This window comes from Rhinatrema bivittatum, chromosome 8, assembly GCF_901001135.1.
Source record: "Rhinatrema bivittatum chromosome 8, aRhiBiv1.1, whole genome shotgun sequence".
NCBI classification, from domain to species: domain Eukaryota; kingdom Metazoa; phylum Chordata; class Amphibia; order Gymnophiona; family Rhinatrematidae; genus Rhinatrema; species Rhinatrema bivittatum.
This window is the reverse complement of record NC_042622.1, coordinates 262,341,199-262,368,652: the sequence shown is the minus strand read 5'-3', so window position 1 is coordinate 262,368,652 and position 27,454 is coordinate 262,341,199. Positions and strand designations below refer to the sequence as shown.

Below are 27,454 nucleotides of genomic sequence, written 5' to 3'. Positions count from 1 at the left end.
GGATATGATAGAGATGTTTAAAATCATGAGAGGTCTAGAACGGGTAGATGTGATTTGGGGGCACTCCATAAAGTTAGCATGGGGCACATTTAAAACTAATTGGAGAAAGTTCTTTTTTACTCAACGAACAATTAAATTCTGGAATTTGTTGCCAGAGGATGTGGTTAGTGCAGTTAGTATAGCTATGTTTAAAAAAGGATTGGATAAGTTCTTGGAGGAGAAGTCCATTACCTGCTATTAAGTTCACTTAGAGAATAGCCACTGCCATTAGCAATGGTAACATGGAATAGACTTAGTTTTTGGGTACTTGCCAGATTCTTATGGCCTGGATTGGCCACTGATGGAAACAGGATGCTGGGCTTGATGGACCCTTGGTCTGACCCAGTATGGCATTTTCTTATGTTCTTATGTTCTTAAACTTTTCCAACTCGCTTCCGAATAGAAGGGATCCCTTAAAGGGGTCAATCATAAGAACATAAGAAATTGCTATGCTGAGTCAGACCAAGGGTCTATCAAGCGCAGTATCTTGTTTCCAACAGAGGCCAAACCAGGCCACAAGAACCTGGAAAGTACCCAAACACCAAGAAGATCCCATGCTACCGATGCGATTAAAAGCAGTGGCTATTCCCTAAGTCAACTTGATTAATAGCCGTTAATGGACTTCTTCTCCAAAAACTTATCCAAACTTTTTTTGAACCCAGCTACACTAACTGCACTAGCCACATCCTCTGGCAACAAATTCCAGAGCTTAATTGTGTGTTGAGTGGAAAAGAATTTTCGCCAATTAGTCTTAAATGTGCTACTTGCTAACTTCATGGAATGCCCCCTAGTCCTTCTATTATCCAAAAGTGTAAATAACAGATTCACATCTACTCGTTCAAGATCTCTCATGATCTTAAAGACCTCTATCATATCCCCCCCCCCCAGCAGTCTCTTCTCGAAGCTGAACAGCCCTAACCTCTTCAGCCTTTCCTCATAGAGGAGCTGTTCAATCCAATCCCCTTTATCATTTTGGTTGCCCTTCTCTGTACCTTCTCCATCGCAACTTTTTTGAGATGCGGCGACCAAAATTGTACACAGTATTCAAGGTGCGGTCTCACCATGGAACAATACAGAGGTATTATGACATTTTCCTGTTTATTAACCATTCCCTTCCTAATAATTCCTAACATTATGTTTACTTCTTTGACTGCTGCAGCACACTGAGCCGACGATTTTAAAGTATTATCCACTATGATGCCTAGATCGTTTTCCTGGGTGGAAGCTCCTAATATGGAACCTAACATCATGTAACTACAGCAAGGGTTATTTTTCCCTATATACAACACCTTGCACTTGTCCACATTAAATTTCATCTGCCATTTGGTTGCCCAATCTTCCAGTCTTGCAAGGTCCTTCTGTAATGTATCACAATCCGCTTGTGATTTAACTACTCTGAATAATTTTGTATCATCCGCAAATCTGATAGCCTCACTCGTCGTATTTCTTTCCAGATCATTTATAAATAGATTGAAAAGCACCTGTCCAAGTACAGATCCCTGAGGCACTCCACTGTTTACCCTTTTCCACTGAGAAAATTGACCATTTAATCCTACTCTCTGTTTCCTGTCTTTTAACCAGTTTGTAATCCATGAAAGGACATCGCCTCCTATCCCATGACTTTTTAGTTTTCATAGAAGCCTCTCATGAGGGACTTTGTCAAACACCTTCTGAAAATCCAAATACACTACATCTACTGGTTCACCTTTATCCACGTTTATTAACCCCTTCAAAAAAATGAAGCAGATTGTTAGGCAAGACTTCCTTTGGGTAAATCCATATTGACTTTGTTCCATTAAACCATGTCTTTCTATATGCTCTACGATTTTGATCTTTAGAATAGTTTCCACTATTTTTCCCCGGCACTGAAGTCAGGCTCACTGGTCTTTAGTTTCCTGGATCTCCCCTGGAGCCCTTTTTAAATAGCATTGGCCACCCTCTAGTCTTCAGGTACAATGGATGATTTTAATGATAGGTTACAAATTTGAACTAATAGATCAGAAATTTCATTTTTTAGTTCCTTCAGTACCCTAGGATACATACCATCCGGTCCAGGTGATTTGCTACTCTTTAGTTTGTTAATCTGGCCTACTACATCTTCCAGGTTCACAGTGATTTTGTTCAGTTCGTCTTACTCATCACCCTTGAAAACCATCTCCGGAACTGGTATCCCCCCAACATCCTCATTAGTAAACACTCCTACTGTTTCCCAGCTTCTAGCACTGGATTTCATAGAGACACCAAGATAGGGTTCCTTTTCGGTTCCGACATAGAGTCCCACCTGAATACTCCCAGAGTCTTCAGGGTCTGGGAGACTAGGGCCGGCAATTCATCTCTGTGGAAGAACCTTAACATGGTCCAGTAGGGTCCCAGGCCTGGCGGGATTTCCCCGTCCTCTAATGAGTCTGCATCCCCATCGTCATCCATGGTGTCTGGATCCTTGTCAGGGATGCCCTTGGTGAGACAAGGCATGTCCCAAGGTATGCTGGTAGGGCTGGGGGGGACAAGGTCCTCCCAGCTGGGGCTCTGTCCAGGAAGGGGCTTGAAGGACCTGAAAGAATTCCAGCCAAGAAAAGGTCGCCGGGTCCATGCCTAGCCCAGGAATAACTGGGGTAGGGATTGCAGAACTGCCTTCTTCTGGGGATGACGCAAGCCCAGGATTGCTTAGGTCTGGGGCACTACCAGAGGTCGTGGCCAACCCATCCTCAGACAGGGAGGGGCTGGACCTGGAGAAGCTCTGAGAGTCCAGTCCCACCTGGGCCTCCTCACAGTGCTAACACAGGACTGATTCAAGTCAGGCTGTGCGGCCCTAATATGGCAGGCGGCACAAAGTAAGTGGTGCTTGTGCTTCTTAGCTGCCGGAGCCATGGTTCCTGTCGTTTGAGCGTTCAGTCAGATAGCACCTGAGGTCAAGCGCGCACAGTTCAGTCCTGACCCATGTAAGTAAGGCGTCAGGATGTGCACGGGTGCCTATGCTCAGCTATGCACTCAGTTGAGCGACCTGTGGAGCACTCGGTTATGCGCTCAGTTATGCACTCAGGAGCACGCAGGAGTATGCGCACCTCCGGGGACGTGTTAGGCGAAAAGGACTGGGCATACATCTCCGGGCGCATCAGGCACACAGGCGTGTTAAGTACCCCGGGACGCACGTACCTCAGCACGCAATGGCCACTAAGCACGCACCTATGTGCGTAGTAAGCGCATAATAGGGCCAGCCTGTACTGCGCATACAGACGAATGGTGGGGAAGATGGCGCTGCACAAAACTGCATGCAAGATGGAGCCTACCATGTGGAGTGTCCACTGAACTTGAAGCAAGGCCTAGCCCATCTGGGGGCCGCTCGAAAACCCTCTTCCCTTGCTCCGGCGGGATCGGGAACGTCGTCGGTATGGCTCGCCGAGCAAGGAGACCAGAGGAAAGACTTACCGAAGCCCTTCCTTGTCTCTGGATCGGAGGAGTTCTTCCTTGCTTACCTGAGCTCAGTGCTTACTGGCTGAGTCCAGAGATGGCTGCAGGGGGAGAGGGCATAGGCGCTCGTCTTCCTGCACCTGCTGCCTTTCCGCTACTTCAGCAGCAAAGTCCACGCTGGGAACCGGCTACCGGACCAAGGCTCGCCTCTGAAGGATCTCGGAAATCGCCTCAGGAATTCTCAACTGGGGGAGGGACCTTTAGGTATCATCACAGGAGGGCAGGGCTCAATATTTCTCTAATTTAGAGGTAAATTTTCCTATTCTAAGGAGTATTGTGTTCCCAATAAGGAGACAAAGTCCACATCTGCTAGGAGACAGAGAGATACTGAATGGCTGTGGCCACTGCAAGGGTATAGCTAGGGTGACGTCAGCTTTGAAATCTGACTCCGTCTCCATCTGCTGGCAGGGGAGCACATAACCCATTGGTCCCGAGTCCATCTGGCTACACACTAGGAAAAGGGGCCATACTCCTTGGTTCAATGCTTGGATACGATCAATGGTACATACTGCTCTGTATGAAATGTGGAAAACGTCAGACATCATTTTATTTATTTATTTTATTTAACACTTTTTTTATACCGGTATTCGTACTTACATCATACCGGTTTACACTGGAATTGAAGGTGGAAATTACATCAAACAGGTACAGGGGATGGGACTACAGAAACAAACGGAAAAGTAGCCGAAACTGGCAAGCAAGGGCAACATCATATGAAAAGCTAACGGGTAAAAAATTAAACCGCAGTAAAATTGAAAAGTTATCATCTGTGGCTGACTCTGTAACTGTTTATGGAGTTGGACGGAAGCGTACATCTGATTCTGGGCATTGGTGTGTTACCGTTATGGAATCGACGAGGCAGAGGGCTGCTCGGCGGCCTCTCCCGGCAATGGCACGACGCGATGTGACTCGCGTTCAGGCTCCATCCACCTTGCCGCTTCATCCTCCCTCCCAGAGGACCCCACGTTTGCGCGGGAACTGTTGAGATTTAACGCCCTGAGCCCAGCCAGCACTGCCTCGGCCTCAGGCTTGCTTGTGCTGGTGCCCTGTTGGTTTTGGTGTTCTTTTGTGCCTGCTGACTCTGCACTGTTCTGGATTTCCCTCTCTCGCTGCCTCCCCACGACCCGGACTGGATTTAACTTCTCTGGGATTACCGGCTGTCTTTCTCTGGACGGTGTTTTGGGAGTACCTGTGTATTCTTCACCCAGTTCCAGTCATCTGGTTGACAGCTACGGCCTAAGGTAAGACTGTCGGTCTACACTAGGATTCACTATCAAGTTGAACGTGGTAACACGGCGTGAGTGATGGGAGCATGGCGGTACGGTTGTGGGTATGCATGGGGGAGTGAACATTGAAAGAGATTAAGTTGAGCATACGTGACTACCTTGGCTTATCATGTAACGGTTCTGTCTGTGATGCATACAGGTTGTATTGGTTCTTGGTCTTTCTGTAAGATCACATGTGACTCAAAGTTATAAAAAAATAAAAATAAAATACTGCCCCTTCCACTCCGGTCCATACTCTAGACAGATATACACTAACACTGCCACCACCCCATGATACACTGAACAGTGTTACAGCATACTGTATAAATGCAGCCTCACATATACACCAACATTGTCCTGCCTTCCCCGCATACCCGCCCTCCTGATTTCTTACCTGTGAAGGGATCTCGGGCCAGCAGGTTAATGTCTGGAAATGGCATCAGAACCAGCTGCTGAAGGTTCTCCTGGGAGAGAGACAAGACAAGGGGGCAGAGCAAATTCACAGGGGGGGGGGGTGGTGACTGTATCCTCACTGCAACGGTCCAGTCCCCAGGCTGAAAGAACTTCTATTCCTCGCCCCGCCCCATCCCTCGAGTGGACACCTTCACTGCCACAGTCTGAGCAGAGGGGCCTCCATGGGCCTCCCCCCTTAAGCCCTGGATGGGAAGTGGTGAAATCGTGAAAAGGAATCCTGGTGCTGACAGATAGGCCGGTCTAGAGAGCTGCTGCGGCTTCTGACCACTTCCCCATCTCCTCTCTCACAGGAACGCCAACCACAAAACGCACACTCACATGCATGCAGAGAGGGATCTGGAAGCGGAGACTATGCACACACACACACACACACACACATGCAGATGCACTTCAGACTTTTGGAGCCGTTATTGGGTTACCTGATAGTAAGTCCTAAGGTGCTGCCGGAGGACAGACAGGTTCTGCATCCTTGGGCTATCATCACTCTGTTCACTGTAGTACAGAAGCTGATTCTTTGGGTTCGGGTCTCTGCCATCACCAAAACAGAACCCAACAGAGAAAAGTAAGAAAAGTCCTGATAGCGCAGGCAGGATGGGGGGGGAAGGGTAGGGTGGGGGAGAAAGAAAAATCGGTCCCTGGGCCCTGCTAATAGCCTGGGCCAGAGAAAAGAAGTGGCAGCCCTCTACCCTGTATGGGGGCAGACTGTGGGCATCCAGCCCTCCTCATGACTGCAACAGCATCAATCTGCTACATGGAAAGCTCCAGAATATTAAAGGAGAATCGGGAAGGCATGGGGGGGTGCTGGGCTCGTGAAGGGGAAGAGGAATCCAGGCAAGGTGTGTAATAGACATGCAAGCGATCTTCTTTGACTGGGGGAGTTATCAGAATAGATTTTTAACTAAAGTTAATGAGCTTTAGACACCATAGAGTATGACAGAACAGACAAAAATATGATTCTTTCTATACATGTTTTTAAGATTTTATTTGTACGCTGCCATAAGCTGTGGATATGCGAGTTATAAATATTTTAAATAAAGATTTGATCATTTTTACCCTGCTAAGGTTTCCTATCTTGTGTCCAGAATCTGCCCCCCCCATCCCAAGTTTCTATCTTCCCACTTCACACTGCGGCAGCAGCCTCTCACCCTACCCCCACCAAAATGTAAGAACTAGGCTCTGGCCTTCTCTGTCTTTTTCACTCCAGAGCTGTGTCCCAGCCCAGAACTCACATTAACCTCATGACCTCATTCAGAAAGACTCCGTCCACCAGCCGCAGGAAGCCCTGCTGGGTATCTGCCAACCCAGGATGTATTTCCATATATGGAGTGGTGATGTCACAGCTTCCCTCCACAAAACTCTCAAATGTCTTCACCTAGAGGGGAAAGCAAAGGGATAAAAAGGAAGAGGAGGAGAAAGAGAGGGAAAGGAAAAGAAGGTATGGATGGAGGGAGAGAGGGGAAAAATAATCCATGCTGTAGTTACAGAATGTTAGGTTCTATCTTAGGAGTTACCACCCAGGAAAAAGATCGAGGCGTCATAGTGAATAGTACAGGAAAATTGGTTCTTACCCGCTAATTTCCGTTCCTGTAGTACCACGGATCAGCCCAGACTCCTGGGATAATTCATCCCTGCCAGCAGATGGAGACAGAGAAAGTAAAACTGACACTGCTTCAAGTACTCTGATGCCACCTGCAGTTCCTCAGTATTGAACTGTCCCCAAGCTAAATGTAATAAACCGTGCACATAACCCAAAAAACATCTAACAAGAACCAGTAAATAAGTAAACTTGGCATGACTTCTGCAATTGAAAATATACCACAGCTGAGTGGACAACTCTCCCCCTTTCTAGAATGGGCGGGCTCTGGACTGATCCACAGTACTACAGGAATGGAAATTAGCAAGTAAGAACCAATTTTCCTTTCCCTGTACATACCCAGATCAGTCCAGACTCCTGGGATGTACCAAAGCTCCCTAATGTTAGTTACTTTGTTACTACTGTTCTCTCCCTTCATTGCCTATCCTTCCTCCACTATCCTTTTAATCTCATTGATTACAACCTTTTACATATTTGCCATTTTGTTCACCCAGTATTTTTGTTCAATGTAATTTCTTCACTTTTTTTCCTCCTCTCTATCCGTTATATGTAAACCGATGTGATGTACATACAAACTTCGGTATATAAAAGTAATAAATAAATAAATAAATAAATAAAGTGGGTGGAACCTGGAGAGTCCCGCTCGCAAGACACTCTCGCCAAAAGATCGAGACTTTGTATCCCGCACATTCAGCCGATAGTGCTTAGCAAAGGTATGTAGCGACTTCCAAGTCGCCACTCTACAGATTTCCTGCGGAGAGACCAACTGGGCTTTCGCCCAAGAGGTTGCTTGAGACCGAGTAGAATGGGCTCTCAAACCTTCCAGAACCGGCTTACACCTAATGATGTAAGCCAAGCCAATAGCCTCCTTAAGCCAACTTGCAATGGTAATTTTCGAGGCCTGAGAACCCTTCTTTGGACCACTCCACAAGATGAAAAAATGATCAGACCTTCTAAAATCATTTGTGAATTTAAGATAGGCTGCTGGACATTCGTAGGGCGTTGCTGTGCTAAGATCTCATGCATCAGTTTCAGAATCAACCAAGTCTGAAAAGGCTGGCAATTCCACTGTCTGATTGACATGGAAAGTAGAAACCACCTTTGGAAGAAAAGAAGGCACCGTCTGCAAAGATACTCCTGTGTCAGATATGCGAAGGAATGGATCTCGGCACGACAAGGCCTGCAACTCCGAAATTCTCCTCGCAGAGCAAATGGCAACCAAGAAAATGACCTTCAGAGTCAAACCCTTAAGAGTCGCTCTGCGGATAGGTTCGAACGGAGCCCCACACAAACCTCGAAGTACGAGATTAAGATTCCAAGGAGGGCAAACTCTCCACATGGGAGGATGCAAATTATTGATTCCCTGAGTAAATCTGGACATGTCTGGATGAACAGACAATTGGTATCCATCCACCTTCCCTCTCAGGCAGGCCAAAGCTGCCACCTGAACTCTAAGAGAGTTGAATGCGAGGACCTGGACTAAACCTTCCTGAAGAAAGGACAAAATGTGAGACAATGAAGAATGCAAGGGCTGAACACCCCTAGCCACACACCATGATTCAAATACTTTCCACACACGTCTCACCTGAAGAAGGGTTGTGATCACTGTCTCTTGGTATCCCCTGGACCTCAAACGTCTCCTCTCAAAAGCCAAGCCACTAGACAAAAGCAATCTGCCTGATCGGAAAATATGGGGCCCTGCGGCAGAAGACGAGGAAGATGACTGAGTTGCAAAGGTCCCTCGATCGTTAGGATGACTAGATCTGCGAACCACAGACGGCAAGGCCACTCTGGGGCCACCAGTACCACATACCCCAGATACTTCACTATCCAACGCAAGACCTTGCCTGCTAGAAGCCACGGAGGGAAAACATATAGGACGACTCCCCGAGGCCAGGGCAGCATGAGAGCATCTACGCTTTCGGCTCCGTAATCTCTCTGCCTGCTGAAGAAACAAGGAGCCTTAGCATTGTACTGGGTCACCATCAGATCAACATTAGCAGGACCCCATTTCTCGCAAATCAGCCGCATCACCATGTCCGACAATTCCCATTCTCCCAGATGGAGAAGACTGCGACTGAGAAAATCGGCCTGGACGTTCTTGATCCCTGTGATGTGAGATGCTGCTATCTAAACTAGATGTGGTTCCACCCAAAGGATTAACTCTTGCACCTCCTGTGCCACTGAATAACTCTTGGTGCCGCCCTGCCGACTGATGTAAGCTATGGCCGTCAGAACTCATACCGAGCAACCCTAAACCAAAGGCCGAAAGGCAAGCAACTTTAAGAGTACCACTCTGGTCTCCAAGCGATTGATAGACCAAGAAGCTTCTTCCTCAGACCAGGTGCCCTGGGCCACTTTTCTCTGGCATACTGCTCCCCAGCCAGAAAGACTGGCATCGGTTGTAAGGATGACCCAATCCGGGACCTCCAACGCAACTCCCAGGTTGGGCATCTGAAGCCACCAAGACAGACTGTCCCTGGCCTGAGGAGTGAGGGATAGAGGTTGATGAAATTCCTCTGGTAAAGGATTCCACTGTGCCAGAAGAGCTCTCTGAAGTGGTCACATATGAGCAAAGGCCCAGGGCATCAGGTCCAGGGTGAATATCATCGAACCCAGGACCTGCAAGAAGTCCCAAGCTCTGAGAATCCACAACCTGACAAGCGCCGAATCTGATCTTGTAACTTGCGCACTCTCTCCTCAGTTAGGAAGACCTTGTCCTGACTCGTGTCGAAACGTGCCCCTAAATATTCCAGTTCCCGGGACGGGATCGAGTGGCTCTTGGTTAAATTCACCACCCAGCCTAGGGATTGCAAAGTCCGAATCACTGTCTGAAAAACTGTCTCTGACTTGGCCCAGATGAGCCAATTGTCGAGATAAGGATGGATCAAGATGCCCTGACGCCGCAAAGTTGACGCCACAACCACCATGACTTTGGTGAAGGTACAGGGGGGGGGGGGGGGCGCCATGGCCAGATCAAACGGAAGCACCTGAAACTGAAAATGTTGCCCTAAGACCATGTGTTATGTTTTGTAGGGTTTGGGTGGACCCTTGGACACTGTGGCAGCTGACCATGCCCACAGGGGGAAGTCCCGTGAGGGGCCACAGGTCAGGCTCAGCTCTGGACACACAAACACAGATTATATCTTTATTTAGACAGTTTGTGAAGCCACCAGAGGTGGCGGTAGTGAGTAGAAGATGGAGCTCGGCTGGGCTAATATCCCTCAGGGTGTTGGAACAGCGGTTCCTCCGGTAGCAGTGCTGTAGTGAAAAGAACTGAGAGAATGAGTACAATAAGACATTCACAGAGTCCCCAGTATGGAGAAGCCCCGAGATAGGGAGAGCTGGCCCTCGAGGAGTGAGTATCAGATCCCTGGGAGCAGAGACTCGTTGGCAAGTACTCACGCAGCAGTTCCAAGTAGGAGATGGCACTGGCGCTGGAACGGAGGCAGGCCCTCAAGGAGCGAGTACCTGGTTCCAGGGAAACAGCTCTGAGGAGTAGATGGTAGTAGTACTCACAGATGGTGTCTGTAGCGAATTCTTCCAAGTAGAAGAGGAGATGGACACAGACAGCCAGTCAGGGAACATGGGCCCTCGAGGAGCGAGTACCGGTTCCTGATAGTGACCTGAAAGAAGCAGAAAGGCCCCCGAGTAGCAGGTACCTCGTTGAAGGCAGAGTAGCTGGGTACAGAGAGCGAATTCCATCTGTAGGAATCCCTTGCTAACTCAACGGCTAGCAATAAACGATAGGCTTAAATATCCGGGCAGCATGACATCATCACAGGGGGACACCCCTGAGGTTCATGCCATAGAGGAAATAAGAATGAGGGCTGTAAAGCGCGCGCATCCTAAGGTATCTGAGGAGCATGGCGGGAGGCAGCGCCCAAACTGGTCTGGGAATGCCGGAGAGGACGGCAGGCAGACGCCGCGGCAGCCAGACGTCCACTCCACAAGGAGTAGGAAGAGTCACAGAAAAAGAAAGGAAGGCGGAGTTAAGCCGTCGGGCAGCGACAGTTACAACACTATGAACCTCAGGTATCGATGATCTTTCTAAATTGGAATATATAGGTACGCTTCCGTCAGGTCCAGAGGTGTCAGGAACTCCTGAGCACGTACAGCTGCTATCACCGATCGCAAGGTTTCCATGCGAAACCAGGGCATCTTCAATGCAGCATTCACTTTCTTCAAGTCTAGAATGGGGCGAAAGGTTCCCTCTTTCTTCGGGACTACGAAGCAATTGGAATAGCAACCCGTCCGAATTTCATCGTGAGGCACAGGGACCATGGCCCCCAAGCCCTGCTACCTGTCTAAAGTCTCCCCCACCGCCCGTCGCAGGGAGAGACCAGAAACAGGTCACGCATGGGACGAGCAAATTCTAATGCGTAACTGTTGCTTATCACACTGAGAACCCACTGTTCCTGGGTGATCTTCGTCCACTCCTCGTAAAAGCGAGTCAAACGAGCCCCTGTAAAAGGAAGACTGAGTGGACCGGCCTCGCCTAATTGTGCAGATTTGGGCCCCAAGGATCCCCTGCTGCTGGGGGCTCTGACGGGCCGACATCCTCTGTGAAAGGACTGCCCCCAATCCTGACCGTGAGACGAAAAGGGTTGTTGCGATGCTAAAGCCCCCCCTTGATTGACGAGACCGCCTACTGTCCCGAAAACATACGCAGGAAGGAAAATTGAACCTGCTTCTCAGACGGTCCTCTGGTAATTTATGCACTTTACTATAACCTAACTGCTTCACAAGTTGTTCCAGCTCCTCTCCAAATAAGAAGCGGCCTTTGAAAGGCAGGGAAGCCAGCTGGGACTTAGATGAAACGTCCGCCAACGAGTTATGAAGCCACAAAAGATGCCGTGCGGCTACTGCGGTCCCCATGATATGGGAAGATGTCCACACCAAATCATATAAGGCACCCGCTATATATGCTATAGGAGCTTCCAATCTCTCAACCGGAGACCCTTGGACACATACGGACAGTTGTCCCTCCAGGAGACGCTGCACCCAGTGCAAGCAAGCTCTCCGCACGAAACTGGAACAAATGGTAACCCTGAGGCTCAAAGCAGAAACCTCAAAAATCCGTTTGAGATGGACCTTCAGCTTGCAGTCCTGAACATCTTTCAGTGCTGCCGCTCCCGCAACCAGAATGGTCTTTTTCGTTACAGCTGAGACCGCCACGTCCACCTTGAGAAGCGCAAAGGGCTCCAAGGACTGCTCTGGCAGGGTATAAAGCTTTGCCTTTGCCCTGTCCATTCACAGCCTGGCATCCAGAGCCCCCCATTCCTGGTCCATCATCTTCTGTACGGATGCATGATACGAAAAACCTGAAGGGGGACTCCGTGTGCCTTCTAGGATCAGATCCGCCTATCTTTGAGAGAGTCCTCAAGTGACGGCTGAAGCCCCAGTTCCTCTAGAACTTGGGGAATAAGAGGGGCAAGTTCGTCCTTGTGGAACAGGCGGAGGATCTTGGTGTCGTCCCCTTCGGCTGCTGAAACCGAATCCCCACCAGTTCCCGGTCCCATATCCATATCCACTTGATCCGCTGCTTGGCCTCCCGAGAGTGCTTCGCCCGGGTCTGAAACAGCCCCCTGCAGAGGGGTACAAGTGGCATGAGTTACCCTTGGGCCGAAAGGTCACGCAATGCCCCCAAAGCGACTGGCCCAGAGCTCAACACTGGACATATGACGGGAGGGCCCTTACCTTCCCATGGGACCTGGCGCACACATTGCTGCGCCAAATAGGCCTGGTGCTAAAGTAAAATAAATTTGGGTGAGAAGGGGCGTAGAGTAGCGGTGACAGCTGAAGGCCTCCATGTGTATTTATTTATTTTATTTAACATTTTTCTATACCGAACTTCATGACAAGCTTCATATCAGACCGGTTTACATGGAACTTAGGGATTAACTAAAAAAGATAACCATATAACAGGAAGGCCGAGGCGCAGTTACAAATAACAGGGAGAAAGAACTTGGGGGCTAGAGTAGCCTGGAAATAAAAGGACAGAAAAAACTAGAGGCTGAGAAAGTATGTCTATGCTGTGGTTGGACCGGGCACTTTAGCCGAATGGTTGAGACTGAACGAGAGTGCTGTTGAAATCTTAGAACTTAAGGGTAGGCTTGGAGGAAAAGCCAAGCCTTGAGTTTTTTTCGGAAGGTTAGCAGGCAGGGTTCCAGTCTTAGATCAGTCGGCAGGTTGTTCCAGATGGTGGGGCCCGCTGAGGAGAATGCCCGTTCTTTGGTGGTTAGACGAGTGGATTTAGTTGGGGGGACTTGAAGGGTTCCTTTGTGTGCCTCTCTGATGGGTCTTGCAGATGTGTATAGTTTGAATGGGAACTGAAGGTCTAGAGGTAGTTGGTTGTGGATGGATTTGTGGATTATGGTGAGTGCTTTGTGCAAGATTCTGTATTTGATAGGTAGCCAGTGTAGGTTTCTAAGTATAGGAGTGATATGAGTTCTCCGGTTGGTGTTGGTTAAGATCCTGGCTGCTGAGTTCTGGAGCATCTGTAGAGGTTTGGTGGCAGAGATCGGGAGTCCTAAGAGGAGAGTGGTACAATAGTCCGTTTTGGAGAACAGTGTTGACTGGAGGACAGTTCTGAAGTGCTGAAGATGAAGAAGGGGTTTTAGTCTTTTCAGAACTTGAAGCTTGTAGAAACAGTCCTTCGTAACATTGTTGATTGATTTCTTTAGGTTCAAATGGTTATCGAGGATGACTCCTAAATCTCTAACTTGAGTGGTCTGAGGGACTGACGCAGTCTGATCCGGGCTGGTTGAGTGGTCGGGAGAGATAAGGAGGTTAGGATAAAGAGATAAAGAGGTTAGGACTTTTCAGCTTGGAGAAGAGACGACTGAGGGGGGATATGATAGAGGTGTTTAAAATCATGAGAGGTCTAGAACGGGTAGATGTGAATCGGTTATCTACTCTTTCGGATAGTAGAAAGACTAGGGGACACTCCATGAAGTTAGCATGGGGCACATTTAAAACTAATCAGAGAAAGTTCTTTTTTACTCAACGCACAATTAAACTCTGGAATTTGTTGCCAGAGAATGTGGTTTGTGCAGTTAGTATAGCTGTGTTTAAAAAAGGATTGGATAAGTTCTTGGAGGAGAAGTCCATTAACTGCTATTAAGTTCACTTAGAGAATAGCCACTGCCATTAGCAATGGTTACATGGAATAGACTTAGTTTTTGGGTACTTGCCAGGTTCTTATGGCCTGGATTGGCCACTGTTGGAAACAGGATGCTGGGCTTGATGGACCCTTGGTCTGACCCAGTATGGCATTTTCTTATGTTCTTATGTTCTGTTTTGGTTGCATTGAGTACCAAGTTAAGGCTGGTGAGTAGGCGGTTGATGGACTTAAGGCAGTCCTCCCAGTAGAAGAGCGTTTTTGGAAGGGATTCTTTTATAGGGATCAATATCTGAACGTCATCTGCGTATAGGTAGTGAATTAGGTTAAGGTTTGTGAGTAGCTGGCAGAGGGGCAGTAAGTAGATACTGAAGAGGGTAGGGGATAGAGAAGAGCCTTGGGGTACGCCTAAAGTGGATTTGAAATTAGGAGATTCTTTATTATTGATTGTGATCTTGAAGCTTCTATTATTGAGGAAGGAGTTGAACCATTGGAGGGCGTATCCGGATAATCCAATGTCTGAAAGACGATTTAGAAGGATGTTATGGTTCACGGTGTCAAACGCCACAGAGATGTCTAAGAGGACAAGCAGGAATGAAATCCCTTTATCTAGGCCCATGAGGATGTGGTCTATTAGAGAGATGAGGAGGGTTTCGGTACTAGATGACTTATGGAAGCCGTACTGGGAGGGGTATAGGATTTTGTGTTCCTCCAGGAAGTCCGAAAACTGTGTGTTCACCACCTTCTCTGTGAGTTTTGCTAGCAACGGGAGGTTGGATATGGGTCGGAAGTTGGAGAGCTCTTTTGTGTCCAGGTTGGGTTTCTTCAAGAGGGGTTTAATAGATGCTGATTTAAGATCATCCGGGTATATTCCTTGGGCTAGGGAGCAGTTAATGATGTCGGCTAGTGATCTGGAGATAGTGCCTGGGATGAGGAGCAGAAGTTTCGTTGGGATATGGTCCATCGGGTGGCTGGATGGTTTCAACTTCTTGAGTGTTGATTCTATCTCCAGTGGGGTGGTGGGCTCGAAGGAGTCTAGGGTGGCTCTGGGGGAACATGTGGTGGTGAAGTTTAGAGCTGGTGGTGTTGAGTTAGTAGGGAGAAGTGCTAGGGTGTTTGCAATTTTATCCTGAAAGAAGAGTGCAAGATTGTTAGCTTTGGATTGAGCCTGATCGTCAGGAATGGTAGGGGCAGAGGGTGTAGTGAGTTGAGATACATATGAAAACAAAGCCCTGGCGTCATACTGAATATCATGGATTCTGCTAGCATAATAGTCTTTTTTTGCTTGTAGAAGAGAAATCTTATAAAGATGCATGGTGCGTTTGTAATCGGACAATGTTGTGGTGTTGGGGGTCTTCCGCCAAGTGCCTTCCTTGTGTCAGAGGTCTTGCTTCATCCGTTTAAGTTCTGGTGAGTACCAAGGTTGCTTCCTTTTTTGAGTCCAATTGATGGTTTTCGTCTCTCTGGGGCAAAGTTTATTGGCTATCGACTCCGTGATATTGCGCCAGGATAGAAGGGCTGAGTTGGGGTTAGAGATGTCTAGATTTGGGAGTTCTTTGGAAAGATGTTCACTGAGAATGTCAGATGTACATTGTCTTCTGAAATGGATGGTGAAGTGAGGTTGTGGCTGAATAGGGTTTACTCGAGTCGTGAGAGTAGCTGATATACGAGAATGGTCGGACCAAGGGACTGGGGTGCAGTCTGGGGTGTTAATGTATGATATGTGAGAGTTTAAGAAGATGAGGTCTAGCGTGTGTCCTGCTTTACGGGTGGAGGACTCGCCCCTAGAGGCCCCTCCGAGTCCCCCTGTCCCCCAACAGGATCTGGATGGACCGGGGAAAGCGCCGGAGGATCTTCCACATCTGGCCCCGATATCACAGGCCTGTTCACTGGGGGGAGGTCCAAAATGGCCGCTGTTCCCTCAGTTAAATCAGCAGGGAGCTGTACGCGGGCAGAGCTCTGCAGCAGGAGCCGATTCAGATGCTATTTTTTCCCGTTTTGCGGGTGGAAAGAATTCTGAGGGCCCCTCCCCCCCAAAACACAAGCCGCACAGAGAGCGCGGCGATTCAAGCACACGGGAGCCGCTCCACACACACAGCATGTTCCTCTAACCATTGGTGTAGGAAAGAAAAACCGCTGACAGAAAGAAAAAAAAATAAAACATCCCGGGAGGAGAAACAACCGCACGGCAGGGGGGAGAGTCAACCTCACTGCTGTGCTTCATCTCCCTTGGTTCCTGTCATTTTTTTTTTTTTTTAAAGAAGCCGCGTCACTAAAAGTTCCTACTCCTAAAACTAAAGAGAGCTGTTCAGCTCAATTCAGCAAGTTACAAAAAGGAGAGAGAAAGTGAGGAAAAGGAGCCCAAGGAAAAAAAGTCACTTAAGTGCCCTCGTGGAAGGGAGAGATCTGGAGCGTCAGATGTACATCCCACGGTACCCTGGACCTGGCGAACAAAAGGGTCACCAACCCCCAGCCCGTCCAACTCAACCAAGCAGGGTAGGAATTCCTTTCTAGGACCCCGACCCCTGGGCGTAAGGCTCAAAACTAGAAAAAAAGAAAAGACACTGAGGAAAAAAAAAAGAACTGCAGGTTTATGCATCAACCACCGTCTACTGGAGACAGAGAAAAACTGAGGAACTGCAGGTGGCATCAGGGTTCTTGAAGCAGTGTCAGTTTTACTTTCTCTGTCTCCATCTGCTGGCAGGGATGAATAAACCCAGGAAGTCTGGACTGAGCCGGGTACATACAGGGAAATTGAAATCGTCGGCTCAGTGTGCTGCAGCAGTCAAAAAAGCAAACAGAATGTTAGGAATTATTAAGAAAGGATTGGCAAATAAAACGGAAGATATTATAATGCCTCTGTATTGCTCCATGGTGAGAATGCATCTTGAGTACTGTGTGCAGTTCTGGTCACCACATCTCAAAAAAAAAAAAAAGATATAGCTGCACTGGAGAAAGTGCAGAGAAGAACGACCAAAATGATAAGGGGCATGGAGCAGCTGCCCTATGAGGAAAGGTTAAAGAGGTTAGGGCTGTTCAGTTTGGAAAAGAGACTACGGGGGGATATGACAGAAGTCTACAAAATTATGAAGAGGACTTGAGCAAGTTAATGTAAATCAGTTATTTACGCTCTCACAAGCCAATGTGCATCCAACCCCCCCCCCCTCGAACCTAATAGCGCCCGCAACATGCAAATGCATGTTGATGGCCCTATTAGGTATTCCCGCGTGATACAGTAAGTAAAATGTGCAGCCAAGCCACACATTTAGCATTAAGAAATTAGCGCCTACCCAAAGGTAGGCGTTTAAATTTCTGCTGGCGCTGGGGAAGTGCACAGAAAAGCAATAAAAACTGCTGTTCTGTGCACCCTCCGACTTAATAGCATGGCGATATTAAGTCGGAGGTCCTGAAAGTTAAAAAAAAGAAAAATAATTTTGAAATAGGCCCGCGGCTCGTGGGTTGAAAACCGGACACTCAATTTTGCTGGCGTCCGGTTTCCGAACCCGTGGCTGTCAGGGGGCTCAAGAACCGACGCCGGCAAAATTGAGCATCGGCTGTCAAACCCGCTGACAGCCACCGTTCCTGTCCGAAAAGAGGCGCTGTATCGCGTGCACAGGAGAGAGGGTGCTCGCCTGCTCTCCCGTGATTTTACTGTATCGGCCCGTCAGATAATAGAAGGACCAGTGGGCACTCCATGAAGTTAGCAAGTAGCTCATTTAAAACAAATCAAAGAAAATTCTTTTTCACTCAGCGCATAGTTAAGCTCTGGAATTCATTGCCAGAGGATGTGGTTACAGCAGTTAGTGTAACTGGGTTTAAAAAAGGTTTGGATAAGTTCCTAGAAGAAAAATCCATAAACTGCTATGACGATAATTAATAAGCAATAGTAGTTTGTGATCTATCTAATGTTTGGGTACTTGCTAGGTACTTGTGACTTGGATTGGCCACATAAGAACATGCCATACTGGGTCAGACCAAGGGTCCATCAAGCCCAGCATCCTGTTTCCAACAGTGGCCAATCCAGGCCATAAGAACCTGGCAAGTACCCAAACACTAAGTCTATCCCATGTTACCGTTGCTAGTAATAGCGGTGGTTATTATCTAAGTCAACTTAATTAATAGCAGGTAATGGACTTCTCCTCCAAGAACTTATCCAATCCTTTTTTAAACCCAGCTACACTAACTGCACTAACCACATCCTCTGGCAACAAATTCCAGAGTTTAATTGTGCGTTGAGTAAAAAAGAACTTTCTCTGATTAGTTTTAAATGTGCCCCATGCTAACTTCATGGAGTGCCCCCTAGTCTTTCTACTATCCGAAAGAGTAAATAACCGATTCACATCTACCCGTTCTAGACCTCTCATGATTTTAAACACCTCTATCATATCCCCCCTTAGCCGTCTCTTCTTCAAGCTGAAAAGTCCTAACCTCTTTAGTCTTTCCTCTGTTGGAAATAGGATACTGGGCTTGATGGACCCTTGGTCTGACTCAGTATGGCATGTTCTTATGTTCTTATGAGTGATATCAGAATGTGGTCTGTTGTTAATGTATTCCCATCCTGGAGAAGGGAAGAGTCACATACACACTGCAGAATATTTACAGTCACAAACATGTCCACAATCTTGGGTTTATTAAATTTGATATCCAACTATTAATAAAAATAAATAAAAGCCATCACAATGTGCTACAATCAACAAAAACACAGGGCAGAACACGTACTTTCATAGACAAAGACACAGTTCTGGATGTCAGAAGCACACAGTCCAGAGTCTGTGTGTGCTCAGAGTATTCCTGTATGAGAGCACACACAAAATATATACTGTCAGATGTTTCCATGTCCACACAGATATACATGCCTGCATGCGTACACACACTATTGATCAGATACCAGTGCATGCAGGCCTATAACAGTCCCTCACTAGCAGAAGTGTTCCCTCTCACAATAATTTTCATCCGCCACCCCCAGCCCTGGAAACGTTTCCATAGTCCTGTGACTGCCAGCAGCAGATGGGAAACATCCCTTGGAAGTGCTGTCAGTGCATGATCCAGATGGAACATCAGTAAAACCTTGCAGCCCCTGAGAAAGTCCCTTCGGGGGCAGGAGGGACACTCCCTAGAGAGTTCCACGAGTAGGAAGGAGTCTAAGACCTTTAGCATCTCACTGCTTCCTCAAACAACTCGGGCAGAAGGGACGCCAGGGGAGGCAGAGCCCGGGTAGGACTGTAGCTGAGCCATGCTGGTCCCAAATCCCCTGGGCCACTTATCGGGAAATGTTAAAGACCACCAGACTCTCCTGTTTATGCCGGGAAACCAGGGGGGGGGGGTCCCTTTCTCTATTTATCCTCTACAATCCCGGCCCACAATTGCAGTTACAGACAAGAGCTCCCACACCCCCAACATTAAAATAAGTAGAATTGTGCCTCACCCAAGTGACCAGGGGGCTCCCCATGAACTGATGCAGTATCTCAGCAAAGTCCTTGTCCATGATCTCTCTCTGGAGAACAGAGCAGGCCAGGTGCAGGGGTCACAGGTGCATAAAGCAGGCCAGAGGAGGGAGGTTCACAGGAGCAAAACAGCAGGTCTGGAAGGGGCAGGAGAGTTCAGTCACAAACAGTAGGTCAGAAAGTGTGTGTGGATAGGAAGGGGGGGTCCACAGGAGCAAACAGCAAGCCAGGGAGAGGGGCTCACAGGAGAGAAAAAAAAAAAACAGTGGGCCAGAGAGTGAAGGTCCCCCCGAGTTAGCCAGATAGAGAGGTCACAGGAGCCAATAGCAGCACGCAGCTGAATCCGTTCAGGGCCCCACAAGGGGGTCTCTGCGCCATCTCTCCATGGGATGCCCACATCTCAAGAGGCGAGCAGCGAGGAACAGCGGCAGCTCCAGTAAAAAAAAAAATAAAAAAAATGCACTGAGCCTTTTCCGTCCTGAGGAGGATGTGAGCCACTGTAACAACTCTCCTTCCTGCCCCCCCCTCCCTTCCACCTACACCCTTCTCTCCTCTTCCGCTACCGGGAGGCAAGTTCTGCAAATCAGCCCCGGCGCAGCATATGACACTGCCGCATGCAGAGAAGATTTTACTGCCTAAATTCTGTGTCTGCTGCACCAGGGAAGTCAGTCCGGCGTGAGAGCGCCTGAGAGGCGAGGGGGACACTGGAGATGTGGGCTTGAAGGAGCTGGCCACTGTCACCATCTCCGGTATCTACAGGCTATGCTTAATACTTATTGATTTTGGGGGTGTGTTTAACCAAGGCCTACACAGCCAGGCTCAACCAGGTAGCCTCAGGAAATATAACACAATATTAATTAACAACTAAACCGTTTTGGTGAAAATTTGTCAGACAATACTCGATGAAAGTTAGAAAAGCCCGAACAAGTGTGAAAAGGCCACCTCGGAGAGGACACAAGGGAAGGTGAGAGGTATGGGGATAGTTGCATTATGTCCTCGCACCCCCCTTCCTCCGCTGTGCTTTTTCCCCTTTTCACAGCAGCATCCCCTTCACCAAGAAAGGCCCCCGACCCCGGCCAGGCCTGGCCCTGTGTGGGGGGACAAGGGGCCCACTGCAGGCTTCGGCAGGCAGCCAACTTGCAACCATCGCTTTCTACCACACCCAAGAACTCTGCCACAGCCCAGGCTACAGAGAGGTATTTGGGGGAATGGGGAGGAAGAACAAAGAGGAGAATGGGGAAAGTGGGGTGCCTGCAGACAAATATGTGGAGGGAAGGTAAAGAGCTGCAACATAAGGAAAGTCAGCCAGCTCGAGCCAGGTATGGGGGGAGATGGATGGAGGGTGCACAGGGAAGGCAGGCCACTGGCAGATGGCAATACAGCTTGGGCAATGACAGCAAAGTCAGTTTAAGCTGAAGGAAACTATTATGGGGTCAGCAAAGCGTCCACTTTGGAAAGGTACAGTTATACTGCCACCTAGTGGGCACGCAGGGAATCTCTTAGAAAGTTGCTGTTTCAGCATCTCAGGGACAAGTGCAAGGTGTTGTACATAGGGAAAAATAACCATTGCTGTAGTTACACAATGTTAGCTTCCATATTAGGAGCTACCACCCAGGAAAAAGATCTAGGCATCAGAGTGGATAATACTTTGAAATCGTCGGTACAGTGTGCTGCAGCAGTCAAAAAAGCAAACAGAATGTTGGGAATTATTAGGAAGGGAATGGTGAATAAAACGGAAAATGTCATAATGCCTCTATATCACTCCATGGTGAGACCGCACCTTGAATACTGTGTACAATTCTGGTCACCGCATCTCAAAAAAGATATAGTTGCGATGGAGAAGGTACAGAGAAGGGCTACCAAAATGATAAAGGGGATGGAACAGCTCCCCTATGAGGAAAGACTGAAGAGGGTTAGGACTTTTCAGCTTGGAGAAGAGACGGCTGAGGGGGGATATGATAGAGGTGTTTAAGATCATGAGAGGTCTTGAACGGGTAGATGTGAATCGGTTATCTACACGTTCGAATAATAGAAGGACTAGGGGGCATTCCATGAAGTTAGCAAGTAGCACATTTAAGACTAATCGGAGAAAATTCTTTCACTCAACGCACAGTAAAGCTCTGGAATTTGTTGCCAGCGGATGTAGTTAGTGCAGTTAGTGTAGCTGGGTTCAAAAAAGGACTGGATAAGTTCTTGGAGGAGAAGTCCATTAACTGCTATTAATCAATTTTACTTAGGGAATAGCCACTGCTATTAATTGCATCAGTGGCATGGGATCTTCTTAGTGTTTGGATAATTGCCAGGTTCTTGTGGCCTGGATTGGCCTCTGTTGGAAACAGGATGCTGGGCTTGATGGACCCTTGGTCTGACCCAGCCTGGCAATTTCTTATGTTCTTAAAGAACAGAAAGCAGCAACAGCCACCCCAAGAGTTGAAAAAGGGCTTGGCAGGAAGACTGTTTCTTCTCTTCCATCAACTTTCTCAGCTTCCTTAGAGAGTTTACTTTCCTACAGCAACCTACTATATGCTATTTAGTCACTTCCAAGCACCCCACCCAACTTCCCAGCCCTTTCAGCAGACAGCACATTGTGGGGTACTGTAAGATTCTTATCTTGCAGATGAAGTTGCAATGCTTGGGAACATTATGGGGAACTTGGTGGCTTGGTTGGATCTTTCCTTTCCTAAGTGCCTGGAGTTTGCATTTTTTTTTTTTTTTTAAATCACTGATGGTCTAACATTACACAGGCTGCACATGGGTAAGACTCCAGTTCCTGCTGATCTGTGCTTTAAATTCCATGCTAGCATTAAGATATGCCATACTGGGTCAGAGCAAGGGCCCATCAAGTCCAGTATCCTGTCTCCAACAGTGTCCAAGTCACAAGGACCTCACAAGTACCCAAACATTAAATAGATCCCATGCTACTAATGCCGTCAATAAGCAGTAGGTATTCCCTGTTGATTAATAGCAGTTTATGGACTTGGATAAGTTCCTGGAGGAACTTATCCAAACCTTTTTTAAACCCAGCTATATTAACTTCCTTAACCACATACTCTGGCAATGAATTCCAGAGCTTCTGTTTTGAGCGAAAAAGAATTTTCTCTAATTTGTTTTAAATGTGTAACTTACTAATTTCATGGCATGCCCCCTAGACCTTGTATTATCTGAAAGAATAAATAAGATTCACATTTACCCATTCAAGTCCTTTCAGGAGTTTGTAGACCTCTATCATATCCCCCCTCAGCCATCTCTTCTCCAGGCTGAACAGCCCTAACCTCTTTAGCCTTTCTGCATAGGGGAGCTGTTCCATCCCCTTTATCATTTTGGTTGTCCTTTGCACTTTCTCCAGTGCAACTATATCTTTTTTGAGATGCAGTGACCAGAACTGCACACACTGTTCACGGTGCGGTCTCACCATGGAGCGATACAGAGGCATTATGACATTTTCCGTTTTATTCACCATTCCCTTTCTAATAATTCCCAACATTCTCTTTGCTTTTTTGACTGCCGCAGCACACTGAACCGACAATTTCAATGTGTTATCCACTATGATGCCTTGATCTCTTTCTTGGGTTGTAGCACCTAATATGGAACCTAACATTGTGTAACTATAGCATGGGTTATTTTTCCCTATATGCATCACCTTGCACTTATCCACATTAAATTTCATCTGCCATTTTGATGCCCAATTTTCCAGTCTCACAAGGTCTTCCTGCAATTTATCACAATCTGCTTGTGATTTAACTACTCTGAACAATTTTGTATCATCTGCAAATTTGATTATCTCACTCGTCGTATTTCTTTCCAGATCATTTATAAATATATTGAAAAGTAAGGGTCCCAATACAGATCCCTGAGGCACTCCACTGCCCACTCCCTTCCACTGAGAAAATTGTCCATTTAAGCCTACTCTCTGTTTCCTGTCTTTTAGCCAGTTTGCAATCCACGAAAGGACATCGCCACCTATCCCATGACTTTTTACTTTTCCTAGAAGCCTCTCATGAGGAACTTTGTCAAACGCCTTCTGAAAATCCAAGTATACTATATCTACCGGTTCACCTTTATCCACATGTTTATTAACACCTTCAAAAAAGTGAAGCAGATTTGTGAGGCAAGACTTGCCCTGGGTAAAGCCATGCTGACTTTGTTCCATTAAACCATGTCTTTCTATATGTTCTGTGATTTTGATGTTTAGAACACTTTCCACTATTTTTCCTGGCACCGAAGTCAGGCTAACCGGTCTGTAGTTTCCCGGATCGCCCCTAGAGCCCTTTTTAAATATTGGGGTTACATTTGCTATCCTCCAGTCTTCAGGTACAATGGATGATTTTAATGATAGGTTACAAATTTTTACTAATAGGTCTGAAATTTCATTTTTTAGTTCCTTCAGAATTCTGGGGTGTATACCATCCGGTCCAGGTGATTTACTACTCTTCAGTTTGTCAATCAGGCCTACCACATCTTCTAGGTTCACCGTGATTTGATTCAGTCCATCTGAATCATTAACCATGAAAACCTTCTCCAGTATGGGTACCTCCCCAACATCCTCTTCAGTAAACACCGAAGAAAAGAAATCATTTAATCTTTCCACGATGGCCTTATCTTCTCTAAGTGCCCCTTTAACCCCTCGATCATCTAACGGTCCAACTGACTCCCTCACAGGCTTTCTGCTTCGGCTATATTTTTTAAAAAGTTTTTACTGTGAGTTTTTGCCTCTACGGCCAACTTCTTTTCAAATTCTCTCTTAGTCTCTTATCAATGTCTTACATTTAACTTGCCAACATTTATGCATTATCCTATTTTCTTCTGTTGGATCCTTCTTCCAATTTTTGAATGAAGATCTTTTGGCTAAAATAGCTTCTTTCACCTCCCCTTTTAACCATGCCGGTAATCATTTTGCCTTCTTTCCACCTTTCTTAATGTGTGGAATACATCCGGATTGTGCTTCTAGGATGGTATTTTTTTTTTAACAATGACCACACTCTTGCACACTTTTTACTTTTGTAGCTGCTCCTTTCAGTTTTTTTCTAACTATTTTTCTCATTTTATCAAAGTTTCCCTTTTGAATGTTTAGAACGAGAGCCATGGATTTGCTTACTGTCCCCCTTCCAGTCATTAAATCAAATTTGATCATATTATGATCACTATTGCCAAGCGGCCCCACCACCGTTACCTCTCTCACCAAATCCTATTCTCCACTGAGAATTAGATCTAAAATTGCTCCCTCTCTCATCTGTTCCTGAACCAATTGCTCCATAAAGCTATCATTTATTCCATCCAGGAACGTTATCTCTCTAGCGTGACCCAATGATACATTTACCCAGTCAATATTGGGGTAATTGAAGTCTCCCATTATTACTGCACTACCAATTTGGTTAGCTTCCCTAATTTCTCTTAGCATTTCACTGTCAGTCTCACCATCTTGACCAGGTGGACGGTAGTATACTCCTATCACTATAGTCTCGTGCAGGATGTTTATCCTGTTGGACTCTATGCCATCCCGGACATAAAGCGCCACACCGCCTCCCGGGTTCTCCTCTCTGTCATTGCGATATAATTTGTAGCCCGGTATAGCACTGTCCCATTGGTTGTCCTCCTTCCACCATGTCTCTGAGATGCCAATTAAGTCTATGTCATCATTCACTGCTATACATTCTAATTCTCCCATCTTACTTCTTAGACTTCTGACATTAGCATACAAACATTTCAAAGTTTGTTTTTTGTTTGTATTTTCATTCTGCTTATTAATTGATAGGGATAAGTTAGAATTTTTTTAGCTCAGGTGAGTTTTTAGTTACAGGCACTTGGACTACTTTTCTAATTATTGGAACCTCACTGTCGGGATGCCCTAATTCTAATGCATCATTAGTATCCTTTGAAGATACCTCTCTCCGAACCATGCACTGCTGAGTGACTGTCGGCTTTCCCCTTTGTTCTAGTTTAAAAGCTGCTCTATCTCCTTTTTAAAGGTTAGCGCCAGCAGTCTGGTTCCACCCTGGTTAAGGTGGAGCCCATCCCTTCGGAAGAGACTCCCCCTTCCCCAAAAGGTTCCCCAGTTCCTAACAAAACTGAATCCCTCTTCCTTGCACCATCGTCTCATCCACGCATTGAGACTCCGGAGCTCTGCCTGCCTCTGGTGACCTGCGCGTGGAACAGGGAGCATTTCAGAGAATGCTACCCTGGAGGTTCTGGATTTAAGCTTTCTACCTAAGAGCCTAAATTTGGCTTCCAAATCCTCCCTCCCACATTTTCCTGAGCAAGCGCCCATGGAACCAATTCCAGAGTGGACGTTATGGAGCCAAGGAGCTGCATCGTGTTGCGTTAACATGGTAATCAGCTCCTCCTGTAGGAAGACTTTACTCACTCGGGTGTCAAACCACGCTCCCAGGAAGTCCAAGACCTGAGAAGGAAGAGAGGATGCTTGGCCTTATGGGCAACTCATCTGAGGGACTGCAAAAGGTGTAAGGCCTTGCTGACCACCAGCTCGCAGACTTCTTTCGCCTTGCTCAAATGAGCCAGTCATCCAGGTACGGGGAACTAGTCTTCCCTCCCGCCGAAGAGCTGCGGCCACCACCACCGTCACCCTGGTGAAAGAGGGAGGAGCTGAAGCCAAACCTTGGATACCGATGTGTAGACAAGCTTCTGTCAGATTCTGGGAAGCCCAGAACTTCCCGCTGTGGACCGCCGCAATGATCGAAGGTAGGGTGTCCATCTAAAAGTGCAGCACTTTGAGGGCCTTGTTCACCTTTTTTCAGGTCCAGGATCAAGCGGAAAGATCTTTCCTTCTGCGGCACCACGAAATAGATGGAATAGTGCAGCCTGTGGAGGGTCTGCCGAACAATCTGTCTTTGCCAAGTGGATCCGCATGGTGAGATGATAAACAGGTCTTGGAGATGTCGAGCAAATTCTAACTCATAGCCGTATTCTATGATGCATAGGACCCACTGGTCGGAAGATATCTTGGCCCCTTCCTCACAAAAATCGGGACAGCCAGAAAGAGGAATGGGCCAGCCGCATCTAATTGGGGGAACTTGGGCCCCCGAGACCCCTAGTCGACGCTTTCTTGAGTCGCTCTATGGCCGCGAAAGGAGAGAGACCAGGATTGGAACCTCCCCGAGGCTTGTCACTGGCCTGGAGCAGGAGCCCTGCTCCGTTGGAAGTGTCTCTGGCCTAAAAACAAAAGCAGGTTAGGAGAAACCTGTAGATGGCTGAGGTTCGTCCTCCGGGGGCTTATGGGCTTTATAGTCGCCCAGAGAGAGAATCCGCTGCCCAAGTCCTCACCAAAAAAGAATTTGCCCTTAACAGGGAGAGCGTTAAGCTGGGCCTTAGAGGAGAAATCAGACAACCAGATGCGTAACCATAAGAGCTTCCATGCCAAGAATGTGGAGACCATCAACCTGGGGGGAGGTACGAAGGAGGCCACATAAGTCATCCACCCCATATGCAACCGTCGCTTCCAAGTGCTCTGCCTGCACTGAATCCTGAGGCAGTAGTCAGCAACTGCTGCACCCATCATAGGCTTGCACGACGCATGAAACTGCGACAGCCGGCAGCCCAAATGGCAAGGGCCGAGACTTTGAATATCCTGTTGAGAGGTATTTCGAGCTTCTTGCCCTGGAGGTCTTTATGAGCTACTGCAAATGTTACTGGAATAGTGGTTCTTTTGTGACAGCCGACACAGAAGCACCCATGTTTGGAACTTACAAAAAAAAAAAACCACTCCACGGTCTCCTCAGGCAAAGGATACAGTTTGACCATAGCCCAGCTCACTCTCAGGTCCAACTCCAGAATATCTCACTCCCAGACCATTAATCGCTGAACCATATGATGGGACAGGAAGTCTTGGCTGGACCTCGCAAACCAGCAAGGACCGGGTTTGCCGAATCCCATGCAGAGACATCCGGATGAAGCGGAATTCTTAGCTCTGCCAAGACATGCGGAATGAGAGAGTCCAACTCCTCTTTCTGAAAACAGGCGAACAACTCTCAAGCTGTGCCCCTCCAGAAGCGAAGCCTTCCCCGGCTCCTCATCCGGGCTGGAAAGAGGAGGA

The 27,454-nt window shown here is 47.4% G+C and overlaps 1 protein-coding gene across 1 annotated transcript in view; it reads right to left on the bottom strand.

Moving 5' to 3' along the window:
• Nucleotides 1–19,866, bottom strand: part of CCDC88B (coiled-coil domain containing 88B) — a 168,770-nt gene extending 148,904 nt beyond the window's left edge. The window contains exons 1-4 of the mRNA XM_029614802.1: nt 19,389–19,866; nt 6,476–6,618; nt 5,666–5,774; nt 5,167–5,236 (exon numbers count right to left, since the gene is read on the bottom strand). Coding sequence (XP_029470662.1) covers nt 5,167–5,236; nt 5,666–5,774; nt 6,476–6,618; nt 19,389–19,448 — 382 coding nt within the window. The 5' untranslated portion in view covers nt 19,449–19,866. The remainder of the gene's footprint in view (nt 1–5,166; nt 5,237–5,665; nt 5,775–6,475; nt 6,619–19,388) is intronic.
• Nucleotides 19,867–27,454: the final 7,588 nt, after the last annotated feature.